Source organism: Pteronotus mesoamericanus, unplaced genomic scaffold (assembly GCF_021234165.1).
Source record: "Pteronotus mesoamericanus isolate MK-2021 breed Mesoamerican mustached bat unplaced genomic scaffold, CSHL_Meso_final scaffold_651, whole genome shotgun sequence".
NCBI lineage: Eukaryota > Metazoa > Chordata > Mammalia > Chiroptera > Mormoopidae > Pteronotus > Pteronotus mesoamericanus.
The window spans coordinates 43,710,767-43,732,060 of record NW_026555325.1 but is presented as its reverse complement, the minus strand read 5'-3'; the positions used below and the strand labels follow the sequence as shown (position 1 = coordinate 43,732,060).

At 34.9% G+C, this 21,294-nt stretch overlaps 1 protein-coding gene across 1 annotated transcript in view; it reads right to left on the bottom strand.

Annotated features, from left to right (window-relative positions):
* The window catches only part of FSIP2 (fibrous sheath interacting protein 2), a 74,434-nt gene extending 53,379 nt beyond the window's left edge, over positions 1-21,055 (bottom strand). The window contains exons 1-9 of the mRNA XM_054562722.1: positions 20,957-21,055; positions 20,534-20,659; positions 17,093-17,254; positions 16,316-16,405; positions 14,919-15,058; positions 13,696-13,837; positions 13,078-13,188; positions 10,005-10,131; positions 7,470-7,559 (exon numbers count right to left, since the gene is read on the bottom strand). Coding sequence (XP_054418697.1) covers positions 7,470-7,559; positions 10,005-10,131; positions 13,078-13,188; positions 13,696-13,837; positions 14,919-15,058; positions 16,316-16,405; positions 17,093-17,254; positions 20,534-20,659; positions 20,957-21,055 — 1,087 coding nt within the window. The remainder of the gene's footprint in view (positions 1-7,469; positions 7,560-10,004; positions 10,132-13,077; positions 13,189-13,695; positions 13,838-14,918; positions 15,059-16,315; positions 16,406-17,092; positions 17,255-20,533; positions 20,660-20,956) is intronic.
* Positions 21,056-21,294: the final 239 nt, after the last annotated feature.

The window sequence follows — 21,294 nt, the reverse complement described above, 5'->3', positions numbered from 1 at the left end:
TCAGTGGGGAAAAAGGAAGGGAAGGGGCAAGGCAAGGAACATATAGCAAGGTCTCATGGACAAAGCCAAAGTGGGGAAGGATTAAGGGAGGGAGAAAGGAGAGGGGGGCAGGTGAAAGTGATGGGGGGAAGGAGGAGACAAATGTATTTGAAAAAATAAATTAATTAATTTAAAAAGTAAAAAATAAAAAATTGCAAGGAAATGAAAAAAAATTTTGTTTCTTTTTTCCCCCTGAGATTGCCAATGCATACATCACAGTTTTTTATCCACTCCCTGTTGTTTGGATTATTCACAATTATGGCCTCTTGCAACTAAAACTTTATGACTTTCATGAACAAGTCTTTGTGTAGACATATTTTTTTTCATTTATATTGAGTAAATACCTAGTAGTGGAATGACTGGGTCATATGATAGATATGTGTTTAACTTTTAAAAAATGCTACACTGCTTTCCAAAGTAGTTTTATCATTTTACATAGCATTCACCAGTGCATCAGCATTTTAATTCTTTCATATCTTGTCAATATTTAATAAGCACAAGAAAGAAATTGGTAAAGATCAAAATGAAAATCAGAGAAATAGAAAAGCAAGAGAAAAAAACAAAACTAACAGCTGACTCTGAAAAGTTCATAAAGGGGTAACCAGATTGGTCAGAGGAAAAAACGAAGACACAAATTCCTAGTAACAAGAAAGTTAGAGATAACTACACAACAGAGTTTACAGAAAATACTACAAATAATAAGTAAAACTGAAAAAATGTACGACAATAATTAAAAAAATTTATATGCAAGGGACAAATACTTAGAACAATATAAACTACCAAATTTCATTCAGGAATAGATAATATGAAGAATATCATATCTATTAAAGAAATTAAATATGTAGTTAAAAGCATTTCCATGAAGCCAACTCCAGGCTCAAGTGACTTCAGTTCTGCATTATACCTAATGTCTAAGAAGAAATTACAGTAACTCTATACAAACTCTTCTGAAAAATGAAAGAGGAATGAATGCTTATCCCAAATGATATTTTGGAACCAGGATCGCTGTGATACCAAAATCATTACAAGATATTATAAGAAATGAAAACCTCAGTCAATATGCCCCATGAGCAAAAAATATATATAAATAAAATAACCTGAAATAATAATACATAATAAAGACAATGCATAATAAATGAGGTTTATCCTAAGGATGTAGGGTTGGTTTAACATTAAAAAAATAAGTCAAAGTAATTCACCACATTAAGTGGAAAAAAGGAGAAAATTTAGATATTAGGTCAAAGATGCATGAAAAATATGATAAAATTCAACACCCATTCATGACAAAACCTCTTAGTGAACGAGAAATATGAGGGCTTGTCCTTTCTCTGAAAAAAAGAGTCTAGAACTGATACTCTAATTTATATCTGTTCCTTCCCTTAAGTTTTAGAACAAGATTAGGATGTACACAATCACCATTTTGATTAATACCATCTTGGAGGTCCTGGCTAGCAAGGAAAAGAAATGAGAAGTGAATCCAAATAAAATTCCAGCAGACTATGTTGTAGAAATTGAAAAGCGTGTTCTAAAATTTCTATGGGAATGCAGAGGTCCTAGCAAAGTAAGTTAATCATAAGCAATAGCCAATGTTGGAGAGCTCAAACTGCCAAATTCAAGATTTATTAGAAACCTACAGTAATTAAGAGAATAATGTATTTACATTAAGAAAGATAGATAAAACAGAAACTAGTGTCCATAAATAGGTCCATCTATGTATGGTCACTTTATCTTTTCAAATATGCCAATAACAATCGTATTGAAGCAATTGAACATATACAAGATATGTTTAGATAATCCTGTCTTCCCAGAAAGAAAACAAGCTATCAAAAATCACTCTGGGTGATGTCACAAAGGACTCAAAAGAGTTATAGTGAAGGGGCTGCCACTGGCCAGAGCTGTCACAATCTCAGCATTAGTAAGCATGATAACAGCAATGTGTGGAAGAACATCAAATTTATTTAAGTTTGTGAATTCTTACTAATACACACACACAGATAATTGCTCAATGTTGGAAGATGCTACCAAATCATTTTTTATATTATAAGTTGATATATAATGATAAAATGTTGAGCATCAGTCTGCTTTTCCTAGGTATTCTATACCACATTGTAACCAAACAGCAGTTGAAGTTACTTTTTATAGAAGTATTTCAGCCTATTTATAAAGAAGGAATGACATAATTTAAAATACGGCAATTTTGCAACCCCTAATTAAATACTAGATCTAGGTTTTGAATATAAATGTCTGCTAACATCACGGAGAGAAAGACAATGAGATATTACATGCCTCCTGATGGAAAGACACACCATCGTCTATGAATCAGTTACTAAAAAATGGAACCTGAGAGTGTATTGATCTAACCAAGATTTTATACAAAGGAAATAACATACATTACTATACCACAGAGATGTAATCAGCAAAAGTCCACTCCGTGAGGAACTCAACAGGACAAGCAATTCAGTTTATTCAACAAATACATTGTAATTTATAAAAAGAGGGAGGGAGAGTAGAGAGATATATAGGACAAACTATTGCTATATGTGCCAATGTAGATTCAAACTAACATCAAAATGTTTCAATAAAATTCATGATATTAGAAAGTTAGTAATTAAATATTTAATCACATTAAGGAATTATTAATTTGCACAATGTGAAAATGGTGTTGTGGTTATGTATCAAAATATAACCCTTATCTTTTAGATACATACTGATATATTGATGGATGAAATGCTATTCTGTGCGGGATGTGCTTTAAAACAATTCTGTGACAGCAGGAAGAGATTGAGTTCATAGACAAAACAATTTTCCATGAGTTATTGTTGAAGTGAAGTGAACCCATATAAGGGTTCTGTTGGGTTTTTTAAAGTTTGCAATGTTTAAAAAAGCTAAGGAAAAGTCATTGATGAAACTGTAAGAATATTTGCCACATAAATTAGACAAAAGGGTAATCAAGGAGAACGCATACAAATTGACCTCAAATAAAAAGTAACTACATATACAAACTACGAAGGAAAAAAATGCTAAATTATATTACATTGAATTAAGGACTTTCGTATATCAAAAAATAAAGAAAGTAGAAACAAACCATAATTTGGAAGAATTTTATTATACCATATATATGTTTAAGAGTGTCTAGTAGGACTAAAAAAATCTTTCAACTCCATAAGAACAATCCAGTAGGCAAATGGATAAGATACTTGAAAAGAGAATTTCTCAGAAAAGGAAACATGACTCAGAAACGCTATACTTGGCATGTAAACCCTAGAGAATCTCTTGCCCATGAATACCAGGAGTTTTATATGAACAAGAATCTTTAGTGAAAGATTGTTCAAGTAACATAATCCTATCAACAAAAATGTATAAATTGTGGTATATTCACATAATGGGATTAGAATAGAAATGAAATAAAGTGTCAGGCAGCACAGAGACGAAGCTTCTGTAACAAAAAACTGAGTGCAAAAAGCAAGTCACAACAACATCAGTTACAATAAAGTATCTTAATAATAGTATTTATATATCTCTATATGTAGTTTAAGGGGCATATATTCATGTAGTAAATATATTGAAAAATAATGATTATGATAATCACCAGATTTAGATAGTAGTGCTCTTTGTCAGGAAAAAGTTTGTTTGAGGGAAATTTGGCAAAAGATAAAAACAATTTAAAGAAACTCAGTGAAGCTGAAGGGTGGGAGGAACAAAAACAAACAAAAAGAATCCATACCAAGATATACCATAATCAAACTGCTAAAAACTAGCCCCACCAAAAAAATAAAATCCTAAGAACCATAGAAAAATGTTACATTAATTATAGAGGATTAACTATTCAAATACTGTAGTTATTTCATTAGAACCATGGTGACTACAATGAAATGTAACAACAATTTTATGATCTGGGAAAAAAAAACACCTGTAACCTTACAATTTTATATCAAGTGAAAGCAGTCTCTTTTAAGAATGAAGGTAAAATAATGATATTCTTAGATGAAGAAAAACTAAGATAATTCGGTGCCAGAAAATCTGTTCTAAAAGAGAGGTTAAGGGAAGTTTTATAGACTGAGGAAAGATATAGAAGGAAACCTGAGATAACAGGAATTAAAGGACCAAAATGAAAACTATTTAAGTATATATAAGAGACTATGCTTCCCTTATTTAGTTATTTAAAACCAAATGTGTTACATAGTCTAAGTGGATATTTGGTGTATGTAGATGCAATACATAACAACTATAACAAAGGTGAGAGGGATAAAGAGACATATATATCAGTTAGGTTTCCATATTCCACTTAAAGAGAGAAAAGATTTATTCATAATTGATTGTAAAAAGCTAAGCACCTTGTTATCTAGAACAATAACTTTAAAAAATTCTGTACAAAAAGACAAAGTCTGCTAAACAATAATAGCCACGGATAATTGGAAACTAAATTTTAAAAATACCACGTACAATAGCATCAAAAATTGAAATATCTATGTACATACATATACAAGATCTTTATGCTGAAAACTGTAAAACATGCATTCAAGAAATCAAAGATGACCTAAACAAATAGAGATCCCCTATTTACGGATTGGAAGACCGGTATAGTAAATATTTTTTCCCCTCAAATTGATATGTAGATTGATTTAATGTGCTTCATTCAAAAAATTCCAGAGACATGGAAATAAAGAACTGACAGGGATCAGAGGAGAGCGGAGAGGGGGAAAATGGGGGTAGTAAGAGGAGGGAGGGTAAAGTCAGTGAACATGTGTAAAAGACCCAAAGACAGCGGGGTCGGGGAGGACTGAAAGTGGAAGGGGGGGTCGGTAGAGCATGGGAGAGCAATGGGAGAGAACAGGGACAACTGCAATTGATGACAATAAAAAAATGGAAAAAAAATCCCAGCATAACTTTTGTAGACAAGCTGATTATAAAGTTTATATGGAAAAGACAAATGAATTAAAATAGCCATAAAAACTTTGAAAAAGAAAAAAATACATGTGGTATTATACCTGATTTAAAGACAATAAAGAGCTACAATAATCAAAGCAGTACAGTTTTGGAAAGGGATAATCAATAGAACAGAAAGGTGGAAAGGAAAATCACAGAGAGAAAATTATTTACAAACCACATATCTGAAAAAGGCTTGTATTTAGAATGTATAAATAACTCCCAAAACTCAACAGTGAGTAAACTACTTAATTAAAAGTGAGCAAAAAGTTTCAACAGATACTTTACCAAGCAGGATTGACAAAAGGCAAAAAGGTATATGAATAGATAGCATGATTATCTGTCAGGGAAATGCAAATGAAAACCACAATGAGTACCACTACACCTACAAGAATGGCTAAAATAAATGTTACTGATAATACCAGTGGTTGCAAAGATGCATAGCAAATGGATCTCTCTTGTATTACTGATGGGAATGCAAATTATTACAGTATTCTGGAAAACTGGGGCAGTTATTCATAAACTTTAACATACACTTACCATATGACCCAGTACCTGTTCATGCAAAATGCTGAATACAAATACTGCTTATCTTTTTATTCATAATCACTAAAACCTGGAAACAACCCAAATTTTCTTTAATTGGTAAATATATATAAACAATTTCTAGTGCTTGCATACAGTGGAATACCACTCAGCAATAAAAAGGAGTAAACTAAACTACTGACATATGATATAACTTGAATGAATTTCAAAGGCATTATGTTGAGTGAAACAAGTCATTATCAAAGGCCAAATACCTTACGATTCCACTTACAAGACATTCTCCAAAGGGGGAAAAAACTATAGTCACGCAGAACATATCAGTGGCTCTTCGGGGTTATTAGTGGGAGGGAGGAAGGTGTGACTGCAGAAGGGAATTTTTAGAATGTTGGAACCATTCTTACGTGATTGTGGTAAAGGCCACACCGATACATACACGTTAGAATTCATGAAATTGTACCAAAAATTCTATTTTGCTTTAGGGTGATTTCTAAGCAAAATACCTCAGGATCTTTCTTCGAGAATGAAAAAGTGCAGAGACAAGATCAGAAGCAGGAACCATACAGAATTCAGAGCTCTTAACTCTGCTTGAGAGTTGCTGACCCTAAGGGTGTATGGGCAGCGACACTGTACAGAGCCTGTCCTCAGGGTGCAAGGATAAAATGAAACAGGAAGGTTTGGCATTGGTGAATGGGAAAGACAGGTACTTCTAATAATACCTAATTTGTGATGTAACTACTGTACATTTCTAAAATTCACAAAATAGAATCCCTCACATGCCATTCTTCTTAGAGTGGAGAGTAGATAAATTCCCTCTCCTTCCCGATACTTATCAATATGGTTTCAGAATTCATCATTTAATAGAATATGTCTCCCAAATACACTTAAATTTACAGGTCTGATCCCTGGACAGTTGTCACAGATAGACAGGTAACCTGATGAAGTTGAAAATAATACTTTCCATCTAGCATCCTTTCCTTCAACACCACTGAGATTTTTTGATCAGTAAGATGTGTCCAGGCTGCACTAAACACTAGAGTTTTATTGTTTAGTAGATCATGCTTCTACTAAAGATCATGCTATGTGATATAACTGGTTTAGAGACTGATAATTTAGTTTTACTGTTTACATTTTAGTAGATGCGAGGCTAGTGTGGTCATAACTGCGTGTGTTGTAAGAACTCTTTGGTCTGTTACACAAAAATCTTTGGAATTTAAAAATGGGATCCAAAAAGCTTAGAGATGAATTAACTCAAACTCAGTGGTACTGAGAGTGAAAAACAGCTTCAGCTAAGGCAACCCTGTCTCTTCGCAAGTTCCTGAATCTTAATGAAACTGACCAATCAAACTACTTACTTTTGGATTTTGTTCCCCTTAGATTTTAACCAATAAGAACAAAGGGATTTAACTATTATACTTTAATTTTTCCCTGGAAATTTAATAGTGAAAGGAGATTAATATTGTTTAATTTTGAACAGTCTCATACTTTTGATAGTGTAGTATTTGGAGGATTTTCACGCCATCATTTGGGTTCCAGTGAGCTCTAATAGACAACATGAAGTAACACCATATGAGATAAATAATAAAGTGATATTTCAGTAGGGTTCATGGTGGCTTTGCAGTTAATGTACTTTATTTATGACTCACTTCAGAGTTTTCTAAAATCATTTTGAGCATTCTAAAAAGTATTTTGCAATTTGTTAGGTTTCATGTACTGTTCACTTAATAGCAACAGACCCATTATTTAATTTTTCTAATATGATGATATAATGGTAAGTTCAAAACACTAAATCAATAACTAGAGATCAAATTCTGAAAGCAATATAGGTTGTATCACTGTTGGCAAGAATCATTGTGAAACAATCATTTGAGGATTTATCTGCATTTAAGCAAAAGAAGCCCTCTAAACACAGCCTTTCCCCAAATTACTATGTAGTATTTCTTATCACACAGGTAAATTACCATAATCACCTTTATTTGCTTTCTGGTCATCAACAGGATAAATTATCTTTATATCATCAGGAGTCTTCTTCTTCTTCTTTGGAGAATAATCTTAAAGAAATGTAATACAACATTTATTTTTAATAATGGTGATGACAGAATACCCAAGATAGACTATTTCTTCATTCCCTAGAGTAATTAAGCCATATCCTAATTTACATGTGGGACTATGGGGAGGTATTGGAGAAAATGGAGAGATGTGAAATACAAAGAAAGACAATAGCTCTTGAAATATGATCCTTTCAAGTTAAATGATATACTTGGAGGGACAGATTTTTCTTCTGGCAGAGAGGAAAAGCTACAGACAGATCAACTGTAAAATGTAATTTCCTCTGTGTGGGGATGCATATCAACATAGCTACCGGTTAGAGACCTACCAGCGCACAGTAACTATTGCAGTTGTTAGATGTGCCTCATAGCCAGGCATAAACAACCATATACATATCCCGTCTTCATGACAGAGGTAATTATAGTTCCTGTTCCTAACCACTCATGAAGGCAAAGGATCCTCACAACATGTGTGCTCAATGAGTTTTTATTAGAGATGTAAAATGTGATAGTGATCTGTCTTCCCACTGGAACAGATTCACCTGACAGTCCCTTACTCTCCCATTCTCTTTGTGTACCCTGCACACTGACTACTTTGTGGAAGATGGCAACATTACTACAGATGTATTATTTAATTTCATTTGTGAAACAAATATTCTTATCTTGTGTCACCTTGATAATACAAATTAAGTTTATATTTTACTTCTTCAAAAGAGGAGGATTTGAGGTAACAAATGCTAAAAATGTCAACTTGAGACTCTCTTCCTATTAAACGAAACAATTATCAGTTGAAGAGTAAGGACCATATATAGTTACTGCAGTGATTTTTTCTCTCAAACATGACATTGCTGTCATTATCTCAATGAGCTGAATAGATTGAATTAGCTCATTCAGCAAACATATATTTAGTCTATACTTACATACATATGTACATACAGTACTGGGTACTCTATAAAGTACAAAGATTACAATATTATGGTTGATTAAGACAGAAGTATGTAATAAGCGTATCAAGAATAACACATAGTACTATAGGGATTCAAAAGAGAGGGGTGTTCCAATTAGGGTTATTAAGAAAGACTTTATGGAATTTCATTTACAGTGGAGCTTAAAGAATTATAGGATTTAGACAGATGGTTGGTGAGCATGTCGTTCCAATCTGAGAAAATTGGAAAAGAGAGGCACAGAATTTATGAAAGGTTATTTGTGCTTCAGGAATGGTCAGTCATCTCATTTGATTGGATAATTAAATAAACTGAATGTTCACTATGGGCTAGAACTTTTAAACTCTTTACAGGAATTATTTAGGACTATTATCTTTGTTTTCAAATGATGAAACGGTGGCTTATAGAACTTAAGCTATCTACATGGTTAGAAAAGGGTAAAGCAGGACTTGGACTTCAGTGGTTAGTCTCAAGAGTCTATATGCAATGCTTAGATCACAGCTGCCTTCTTCAAGGAGATATGTGAAATAAAGTAAAAAAAGTTAGATATCGTTTGGACTCTACATGATGAGGAATGATTGCCTAAGAAGTCTGAGCTTCATTTAAGACATAAGGGAGATATTTAAGTTTTGGGGCCAGGAAAAGAAACCATCAGAACAGAGTTTTAAGTATAATTAGGTAGCAGTTTAAAAAATGGATTTGAAGCAGGTTAAATTAAGAGCCAGTGGAGACTAGCAGTAACCTGCTAGAGTGAAATAGGTAGATGCCCAGCTAAAAAAAGGGGGTTAATGGGACAAAGATAGAATTGATGGGGTAATATGACAACCTCATGGAAGATGAGCATGTTTTTCCTGATACTACAGAGTCACAAATATTTTTAAAAAGTCTATATTTTTTCCATTCTGGCCATGAAAATTTAATTAATATCATTCATTAACTTGATTTTATAAACCTCCCTATAATCTTATGAGGTTATAAATAAAAGGAAGCTGGGATAGTTTGGGCATAACAAAGTTGTGACTTGATGTTCCTCCTTTAAACCTTCTTCATTTCCTTCTTTTTTTGCCTTCCATTTTTCGTTACTTCCTTTCCTTCTCTAACTCCTCCCTTCCTTCTTTCCTTTGTTTTTCCCTGGTACTCTCTACTATTCTTTCTGGCTGGCAACATAGCAGAAAACTATGTTGGTATATAATAGTCATATCTTACATATAACTTTTTCAAATTTCAATAGAAAAAAATACACTATTTTAAGTATAGAGAAATTGGTTAGAACTTCAGTATAGGTAAGCTTGTTCACTGACCACTTGGTGGGATTATTTTGTTTTAATTTTTACATGTATGTCTACTTTTCAACTTGAACCGTAATAGGGAAATGCCTAGAACTGTGCCTAGTATGAAGCAAGTATTGCAAGGAAAAGTAAACAATGTTTTACAAAGTAATTTTTAAGTAAATACATAGAAAAAGTACTTTCTACAGAGCCACATCAGCTTTCAATATTCTTACATTCACAATGTGTTCCATCTTGTCCTCTGTAATCAGATGTATTTTTTCCCATCTCTTCTCTATTAAAGCCATTTTCTTGCATTCTTTGTAAATGATAAGCCATTTTTTTCTCTAAAAGGGCTTGTTTCTAAACATTACAGAAAATATATTGGTTAACATCAACTTGCTACTTACAAATATTGATAATATAATAGTATATAGGAAATGAACAGTTATTCCTGTTTTCTAACTTGTAAGTTTACTCTGAGTACAAATTTGAGAGGGCTTTAAGGGGTAAATTTATATTTGTAGTCAAACATGATGGCTATACACATTCAACACATAGATGCAATTTACTTCACTGTACATATTCAGGGAAGTTGTCCAGTTTCAGATCAGAAAGGATGGTCTCTTAATCCATAGCTATTCTGGGAATTTAAGGAAATCTATAAATCATCTTTAACTGGAGGATTACTGAGTGATTTAATCACGTCACTCAGACTTACCATTGGCAAACATAATACATGAAATGTGACTTCCCTTTGTGAATCTCCGGACTAATATCTATCCTGGCTGTACCAGAAAGGATATAATTGCACAGAGCAAGAACCCCCAAACTCCTCAGATGATTCCCTGACATATTCAGCAAGAAAATGGATCAGTACCTATAGGTGAAAAAACAAAAGAACAAAACTACTGAGGCCACAGAAAAGACCATCCTAAAGGATTAGAGAGAGCAGTGCTCCTCACCTACCTATCATGTCTATTCTCACCAGCCACTCTGGAAAAATTTCATTCACAGTGTACTGGGTAAAGTATTAAAATGAGTGTTGCCTCAGTAGTGAAGAGTTACTAGTCCCAGATTAAACATGGTTCTGGTTCCATCTAACACATTTTAAAAAGTAAGACCTATAACAATCAAGCTGTTTCCAAATAAGTTATCTACATCCAAGGAAAAAGCTAAAAATACTTATAGGAATATAAAAATACTCAGCACCTAAAAAATAAAATTCATGGTATCTGGCATCCAATCAAAGTCTCCTAAACATATAAAGAAGCAAGGAAATATGACCCTTAAAATGAGTAATTAGTCAATCAAAACTGACCCAGAAATGACACAAATGTTAGAAATAAAGATAAGAACATTAACATAGATAACATAACTACATTCCACATATTTAAAAGGTAAAGGAGAGACATGAAAGATGTAAAATGGACCTAAATCAATTTTTAAAATGTGTGAGACAGTAAGGTAATGGGTATATTAACAGCATAGTAGACAACTCAAAGGAAGAGATTAATTAATGTCTATAGAGAAAGAGAAACCATCCAAAAGGAAAAGACTAAGAGAAAAAAATTGCAGAAACAAAAGAGTGTCAGTGAGATGTGGGATATCAAGCAGCCTAGGATGCTTGTTGAGAGGAGAGGGGGCAAAAAAAATTTTTTGATGATAATGTTTAGTATCACTGCTTCTATTCCACATTATTCTGGAAGTTCTAGTCTGTGCAATCAGGCAAGAAAAGAAATAAAAAGAAAAGAGAATTTAAAGAGAAGAAATACAACTACCTTTATGTACGGACAATATGATGTAACCCACTCCACCTTTCCCTTGAGATTTGTCTGTTAGTGCTGACTCAGACTAATACGTAGCTTATAGATAAACAGTATGTTTGTGTAAGAATCCTAGGAACTAACTTCAAAAGGTACAGGCTCAAACCTTCAGGCATCCCAGCTCTAGTGATTTTCTGACTTTCAGCCATGGATGAACCCAAGATGATAAGAATCCAAGATGACTAATGCAAGATGATGTACAGTGGACCATCACCTGCCTTACCAGAATGGACTGTGCTCATCTGCACATAGGTAACTTTTCAACCCTCCTCTTTATATCTTTGTTCTGCTTCCCCTCTCCCTCCTTATAAAAACCTCTGCCTGCCCTGAGATGAGGAGATGGGCTTTGAAACAAAAGTCCCCCATCTTCCCAGGGAGAGGGACTTTGAGACACAAGCCCCCTATCTTCCCAGGGAAATGAGCTTTGAGACAAGAGTCCCTCATCTTTCAGATAGCTGGCATCTGGAAAAACTACTTTTCCTTACATCAGTACCTGCCTCCCGAAAATTAGCTTTTGAAGCAGCATACACCATGGACCTGCATTCAGCTACAGTGCTACTTATTTAAAGAATTATTGAAGATACAATATTTATTTGTTGAACTACATAAGCATTCATAGAAATATTATGCAAGTTTATATGCATGCATGTGTGTCAGTGTGTACCAATAAGTTATGTGGAGGTACTAGGACTACACATGATTTCTCTCTTTATACAGATTTAGACTTTAAATCATAAAATATTATATATTATTTAAAATTAAAAGCACTAACTAAAAATTGGTGGGTAAAAACTGAGAACTCTTCCAAGAAGTTCTGATTCTAAGAAACAAATCAATGATGTCATTTTTTTTTCTGTAGGAATTACAAGTACAGTTTATGATTTAAGATAAAGTCAAAAACTGTTACATCAAATAATAGGGCAGAACATCATATAGCCCAAATATAGTAAAATCTAAGTAACTTTGAGCTTTGTATAATGCATATCTTTGAGGGGAACTGGTCCATTGTTGTCTTATATAGCGTACTTTCAAAAACCAAAACTACCATATGATCTCACCTATAAGTGGAACCTAACCAACAATGCAAAGAAGCAAGGAAAATATGACCAGCAACACTGAAAGGAAAAGAAATCAACAGAGACAAGAGGGAAGGGGGGGGCAGGGAAAGGGAAGGGAAGGGGAAAGTCAAGGAACATATAGCAAGGACTCATGGACAAAACCAAAGGGGAAGAGCTGAGGGAGGGAAGGTGGGAGGGGGCAAGGGAAAGAGATGGGGGGAAGGCAGAGACAAATGTATTTAAAAAGTAAATAAATTAATTTAAAAAATTTAAAAAAAAGAAAGAAATGTACACTTGAAACCTATATAATCTTATTAACCAATGTCAAGCCAATAAATTTAATTATTAAAAAAAAAAAAAACAAACCAAAACTAGCAAAAGCTTCTCCTCTAAGAGACCAAATTAGAGGTTAAAGTCAAATCTACCTTCTTGTCACTCTCTTCTCTGCTTCTACGCCGTTGTTCCTCTATCCTAGCTTCTCTTTTAACGTCTTCTCCAATCTTAGTCAGAAGTAACATCTCTTTTGCCTTCCATTCCTAGAGAACACAATGTTACTGTACTTAGGGTTTACAGTAAACCTTTGTATTTTGTCTGCCACCAACAAGTGAATTAGAACAAGTCACCAGCCTAACAGAAATCAGGTCAGTATAATGAAAGGCATACACTGGCTTTTGAATGGGCTTTTCTTACTGTATTTTCATTAGGAATGCAGACCCGGTTATTGTTGGCATGGATATTTTTTACTAAAGCTAAATTTTAAAAAGTACCCTCCTCCCCATGAGGGCTATCGGGAGTTAAACGGTGTCTAGTGACCTTCAGAATCATCTCTTTAAGAGCCAATTTTGGCTCACATATATAGTTTGTGGTGTCAGCCTCATTATTTTATGTAACAACTTGTATATTATAAGTGTGAAGAAAGATTAATGTGGATAAGTTATTTAGGCCTTAAATGACTTTAAGAAGCATGAGAGAGAGCTAAAATTATTTACAAATAACACACTGTACACAATTTTTCTCTTAATATGTTAAATGTATCTCCTTACCTCTTCAATTTTTCTTCGAAGACTAAGTTTTCTTCTTGTTTGTTCCCGCTGTCGCCTTTCTTCTCTGTCCATCTGGAGTAGGCGCTGCTCTTCTGCGGCACGCTCACGTTGTTCTAATTCCCTACTTATCATATCCAAATATCTAAATAAAAGTGCAAATGCAAGTAAAGATGAATGGGGTGTTTCCCTTAGAGTAGCATCAGCTGCTTCGATATGCCCAAACCTCCTCCTTGCTCACTTTTTAGTTCTTGAACTACAGGAATTTTACAGTTTTTCTGTCACTTCTGTTCATGGACTTGTAAACTAGCTCTCACCATATTTTGTTTTACAGATCTCCCTACCATGCAAGTATCTGTTCTTGTGGCCAAGAGAATGGTAAAATGTGTAGCAGACCCATTAAAAAATGTGCACAGCAATTATTTATAACTCATGGCATTTATGGATATGAGTTGGCAAAGAAGGCTTAAATAACTGAAAAACTGACTTCAAATCTAGAAAAAAAACATTTAAATCTCCTAAGAAAAAGACGTATCCTGGGTCCACTGTGATTTACAAAGTTTTGGACAAATTTTCCATCTATAGTCTGGTTCTCTGGTATATCACTGTGCATTATGGAACTGTCACAAAAGGAAACCATGGAATATAGAAGTCAAGCTATAAAGCCCAATCTCTCACCTTAATGAAGGAAGAAAGAGGAAGAGGAAAAAGAGCTATAATATCCATTCACTTCCTAAGATATGAGCTTGACTACAGAATGGCAATAATTGAACATGAGTAGGTAGTATTTGAAGAGCTTACACATTTCCTTTTAGGGACAATGCATATTTATATTGGTATTAGAAACAGTTTTACCAACTTCCATTTCTGACTTTGCACTTACTTCCTCAAATTTAATGCCCTCCGCTTTTAAAGATGAATCATAAAAGCTACTGTTAGAGGCATATGCTAAAAGATACTTTTCCTCCATTCCCAGCCACAGGAAGCATTTTGGATTACCTCGTGGATGCTCAAGAAGCCCTGTCACTTCTGGTGGAAATTGTTCTTTCTTCCCTTGGTGTCAAAGCTCCCAATTTCTGCGCCCCTTGGTTTCCCTTCCTCTCATACTGAGGGCAGTAGTGGAGTTGAATTGTGTTTAGGACCTAAAAAATTCCTAACTCCAATTCTTTCTAGTATTTTCCCAACTTGCACAATGTATATAAAATATGCATTAACTACAATCTTACCTGTGTCTTATTAACCTTTCCTGGTCCTTAAAAGATTGAGTGTCATCCTGTAACAACCAGTTCTGGAACTGTGAAACATCAGAGTGTCCAGGCATTTGATTGTTTTCTCGTAGTTTATTAACTTGTTTTGCAAGCATTTTCTATAAAAAAAAAGAAAGTGTGTATCATATACATGCATATATCTCTATACGTATATGTGTATGTAATTTTTTTAATTTACGAGAAATAAAACTGTCTTTTGCTATGCCTTTTTATATTTAATGTTTAATAAAATTCTTGTACTTTCTAAATAGTTAATTCTGTTTAACTGCATTTAAATCTATTTTGAATCCATTACAGACATGGTTAACTGAACTAAAGATTTCTCTCTCTGAAAATGAAAGATAAATATCTTCATAGATTTCCATCCGTTCTGAAAAAATTAAATTAAAATATGAAAGAAGGGCAGGAGAAACTCTAGACACAGAGGGGAAAACAGGGAAAAATATAGAACACTTAAAGGGATTAGAAAGTCATTCTCATTTCTATACCACTCTCTCAATATTAGAACATAAATTTGTAAAAGTACACATATACCTTTCTAATTTATTAAAGCTTTTATTTATTTGTTTTTAGAGAAAGGGAAAGGAGGGAGAGAAACATCAATCAGTTGTCTCTCTTATACACACTCCCAACTGGGGACTTGACCTGCAACCCAGGCATGTGCCCTGGCTGGGAATCAAACCAGTGACGTTTTGGTTCGCAGACTGGTGCTCAATCCACTGAGCCATAGCAGCTAGGGCTATACCTTTCTAATTTTTATTCAGCTCTCTTGACCCTAAGACTGAATTCACTCATGGACATGCGTGTGCACGCATACACACTCACTCACTAATTCTGAGTCAAAAATTGAAAGGAAGTCACTCTTTATACCCACTCACTCTACACGCAGTCATTTCACTTTACCTTTATAATCTTGTACCGGATGACACAGGTGTGGGTACAAACACACAATGTGCGTGTTTTTTGAGTCGCCCATAGGACAACATAACTATTCACACTGATCCTTTCCTGCTACTTAAGCTGTTTTGGGTTCCAGCTTAAAAATCTGTTGCCACAGTGGACTCCTCCTATTGGCCCCAACTCAGAATGAACACATTAGAGTAGCAATTTAATTACTAAATTACGTCAATTACCACTGGTATATTGATAGATGACCTGACCTGGTTCCTTTCCTTTTCTCGCCCCAATATAGCAACCCCAAATTCTTTTTTATTCCTGTTCTAAATTTTCATTTGCAAAGAAGTATTTAATTAGTTTGTCAAATTAAAGGTAAAAAATATTATAAGAAAATACAGTTCATACAAACTTTTCTTCCAAACCCTATGTTAAAAACAAAAGTTAAATATTTAACTTACTTGTTCTCTTACATAGTTTCTTTCGAAGTCTAATTTTAAACTGGTAAGATATTGCCTGTACTTATTCAATTCCCTCAAGTTACATACAATCTTAAAAAAACAAAAATAATAGAAAGTATAAATACATTTAAAATTCATAACGATCACTTTCATGAGGAAAAATAGTAATAATATACAATTTGATAGCATTTTAGCAATAAATTGCTAACAATTTTGTAAGTAGTATCTCTCTACAATTGTTAAATGACAGGTGTTTTTATTTCAAGTTTTATTATTTATTAATATGATTTATAAATTTAGTACATACAATTGGAGTTATTAGAATGAAATACCAATTAACAATAATATTCAACACAAATTAGTATATACAGCTTTCTTATGTTCTATGAGGATTCTATCAGGCTAATTTTGCTGTGTTTTTATTTTGTCTCAACTTTTTAAAAAATTCAGTAGTACATAATCCTTGACAAGCATATGGTATCATTAGCAACAGAGAGAACTATGGTACAGTTGGGGGATTATCTTTATATCCTCAAATTATGTAGTAATCATCTTTGATATTACAAATAAAAACGGTAGAAGAGATAATTTAGAAACAACTGTCATCTGACTTCTCTTGACCTAAAATACTAAGTAATTTATAGAATTTCCCATTAAGTATCTCTCAGGATCAAGTTAAAGGTGAAACCCCATCCCTTCCCCAGTGAGGTATAGAAGCAAGCTTATATCAAGTCTTGGAAGTCTTGAATGATTAAAAATAAGTAATCTTCAACCCACTTTATTATTGCTGGTGATGTAGCCACCTTTCTTTAATCTCCTCAGGATATCTTTGCGTGTATGGTATGCTCTTAAATGTGGATCATGGAGACTTTTATATTGGTTTTCCAAAAGTCGACAATAAGGATCAGTCAGGTTAAAACCATAAGAAGGTCGAAAAAGCTGCAAACACAGATTTAAAAATATAACAAGTGTAAAATTAATGAATTTCACTTTTAAATATCAATCTATTAAAATACCTAGAATGTTCATTAAAAATAAAGCATGCAAGAAGGATTTGAAGTGAGGAAAACTGGCAACAGAAAGATTTGGATTAACTAATGCTAATTGCTTCTTCCTAATTTTCCCCCTACTGACCTGAATTAATCTAAAAATCCACTCTCACTCAATTTCTCCACTGATGTCCATCAGTCCCTGTCCCTGAGCCAAAGAAAGGAAGTGAGGAAGAGAAAGAAAACAGGATAAAGTTTGTTTAAATGTATAAAGCTTATGCTAAGGTCCTCTACTTTTTCTCCTCTCACTTCCAGGTCAAGGCACTGTATTCAAAAGGTAAAGAGATAATATTAATTATGACTGTTACATCTCAATATCCTGAAAATGAAGAAAAATGGAAAACATTTTTTCAAAATCCATGGAAACAAATTTGTCAAAAACAGAAGTAGAACTCAGATGTTAATGATTGCGGATTAAAGACTTAACGATATCTTGGGGTCTTATCTAATAAAAGAAGCCCAACAATTTCTGAGTGTTACAGTCAGGAAAAAGTTCAAGATCTAAATTATAAAGTTCAATGTATTGAAGAACCAGGTATAAAGGATATTGATAAGAATTGAAATTTTTTTTTCATGTGTGTGAAGACCAAACATAACCTTGTGCAATAGCCATTAACATATAAAAGAAGGAAAATATCAGCTGGTAGCCATGTTTCTATATTTTACTTTAGAGAAAACAGCTCAGTTATTTAAGCTCACTTGTAAATTAAAACATTGCAAAAGTGGGCTTTATGTGTTTGTGTGTATGTGTGAGTTCTTCGTCCATTTTTCAATAGCAGGCTGGTGTTAATGCATTAAGGGAGAACCTGTGAAAGAGAAAAAGTGGAGAATAGAAGTAGGTGTGGACATTGTCCTAATGTCTTTACATTATTTTAGTTTTCCAGAAGTTTTCGTTTAAAGTAATGCCAAAGCAGGAACTAGCTCAAGTGAAAGGCGCTGGAAAGTGTGGGAGATGTGGCAAAGCTGAGAGCACCTGCGCTGTTTGCAGGCATCCGATTCAGTGCAGAAGACTCCACGCTTCTGACTTGTCTGCAGGTACCCACATATGACTGCTCTGCTGTTTTGTCTGGCCGTAGCCACCTGAGTCAAACTCTGAACACTAATGAGGAGACTGGCTGGGTGGACCCTAAAAAGAACTCCATTAAGGTAGGTGGGAGGATGCTTTCTATGTGGGAAAAGGGGCACATTGGTGACACCTGACAGGATGGTAACTTTCCTTTTCCATTTAAAGTTTCTTGGAAAGTTTCTGTTTTCTTGCTTAACACCAGACTTTAATCTCTTTCAAGGAGCCTAAATCATAAAGCATAATTCCTTAATTACCAGTGCTTCCCTGGGAAGGCAAAGAAGATAATTCTATAGGGCAATGCCTTGAATTCAGTGAGAGCAGATATGAAGCAACCAACAATCATGAGTCAAGGATTGGACTGATTGTTTCTTTTAGACATTGACATTTAGCTGTTGACTTCTTTAAGACATTGACTTTTAACTGTGATGAGCTGTTTCTCAAGATCGAACCTGGGCTACTGACTTAGGAACAAAGAACATCTTTCAAACAAATCCATTCACTAGAGTCAGGGTAACCCTTTTGTTGTCAATTAAAGTAGTTGGTTTTTTTCTCTTTAAAAAAAATTTTAAAAAACCCAAAAGTGTAAATATAAAGCATTACTTCATTGAGGAGTTTTACTGAAAGAAAAGGAACACTCTCACAAACTCAGTCTTCAAAGAAATAGTATGGTGCCTAATTATAATTAAATGAAGAAAATTTGAGGGAATGAATGTAATAAAAAACAGAGAGAACACCTTTTTGAAACATAGTAGACAAGTGAATTAATATTCAACAGAGAAAATGATAATACAGCAAAAAAAATATATTTGAGGAAGCAGACAAGAGACAGCCATAAGTTTTGGGGACAAAAGGGAAGTAATACAGGCTTCAGACATGCTTCAGGAAAGCTAGTTTGTATGAATGTGACTCAGATAAATTGTATGAGGTAGATATGTTTTTAGTTAGCTTGCTCTTTTCTAGCAGAATGGATTTGTTTTAAAAAACAAGTATTTTTTTTTCCAGAAGCAGAACTTACTTTGAGAGATCATGCTAATTAGGCAAGTGTGAAATATCAAGAGGCTCTACTCATTTTTGATATCATAGAGCACAGAAGGGTAAGGGGATCCCTCAGAACTCTTCCTTGTAGAATTGTTTGCAACAATAATCAAGTAAACCGTTCAAAAAGAATGTACTGAACCTCGTTCAGTGTTAGTTATTGAGTCAAGGGAAGTTCAAGGGTGGGAGTATTGGTGAGGACTAAACACGTGCAACAGTTATAGGATTGTAGTGCTTAGAAAACTTATAAAACCAAGGACAATGCAAATTCTAAAGAAATATAAGCTCATCGGGGCCTATGATGGTTCAGAAACAATTTTAAAAGCTGGCTGAAATTCATAGATTGAGGAGAGGAAAGGGTATGCCAGGTTTGGGGCAAGGTGAATAAAGGCACAGAAGCACTAACATGGCATGTGTGAGTACATACAGAAGAACCCAGCTGGAGAAAACTGGAGGAAACTGGAGTTAGCTGGAGTTAAGACTGGATAGCAAGGTTGGGGCAAATCATGGAATCTCCTCAGGGAGGCAGAGCCTTCCTTCTTCCATTAAAGTGAGGTTAAAGCACATGTTAACTCATTTCAATTCCTTTTTTCCCCCCTCACTTTTGTGTATGAAATAGACATTCATTCAAAAACCAATCATAGAGAAGTTTCTGTAATGAGAGTTTTGTCCAAGTTATTATTGGTTAAAATCATAACATAATTAAGTGCCAGACAGCACAAATAATTGTCCACCTTTAAACCAAACATTTATTTTTAAGTAAATGAAACCTCACTAAATAGGTGCATCTTAATTGTTACTATAATGAAAGTAAAGTGCTTCTCTAAATGAAGAGAGAACTAAGAATCTAAACCTTCTTGCCCATGATTCCGTGTAAGTTGTACTAGATGAAGTTGCTTCGCATAAATCCTAAACAATACCTTGGTATAGATGTGGGTTTGATTTTTTTGTTTTGTTTTGTTATGACTGTTAATACGAATTCCCTTAATGAATTTTGTATAATGTAGCACCTGACTTTAACAGCAAGTAGAAATGGGCAAAGACAGCCAACGCTAAGACAAAAATTACCTTTTCACTTAACTTTGTAGTATAGTATAAAGTATTGCTCCCTGGGATTACAGGCAGCTTGACCCCAAGAGGCAGATCCAGCAGTTCGGCCGCTCCGATCCCTGGGAAGTGGGTTTTGTGCACGCCCTGTCGGGTACAATCGGAGAGTTTGGTCTTTCCTTTTAGGCTTTATTTACGTAGTTCAGCCCGATTGACAATTACTTTAACCAAAAGAACCTTAAGAGTCATACACTCAGGGTTGAAGGGGCCTGCCCTGGCCGACAGCCCGGAAGACCTCCTGGTCACCAGCCAGTTGCTGCCACCGCTACCAGCTGCGCCGCACGAGGGCGCCCTGATCACGACGGTTAAGAACCAAGGGACCTGCCTGGCTCTCCTTCCCCTGTCCCACCAGAAGACAAGGACGCCAGACCCCCTGCCACTCACGTCTCCGCACTGCTGGCTGTCTTCGGCCAGGCTGCTGGTGGCCGTCTTGGTGGCAGCAACGCTGGCAGCCTTGGAGCAGGCACTGAGGTATAGGTCCATGGTTGTCCTGGATCCCTCCTCGTCCCTTGTCCGGACCGGACCGGGAATGGCCAGTATCCCCGCGTCCCCGAGGCCCCACCCCCCGAAGCGTTCCAGTTCCGAACGTGGGGGCCCCCAAGGGCGGAACCCTCAGGGAGTTGGCCCCTCATGCTGAGGCTTGAGCGCCCAGACTGGGGATATCAGTCCTAGGTCCCTGGCCTGAGAGGCCCACAGTAGAAATACCATTTCTTTCTGAAACT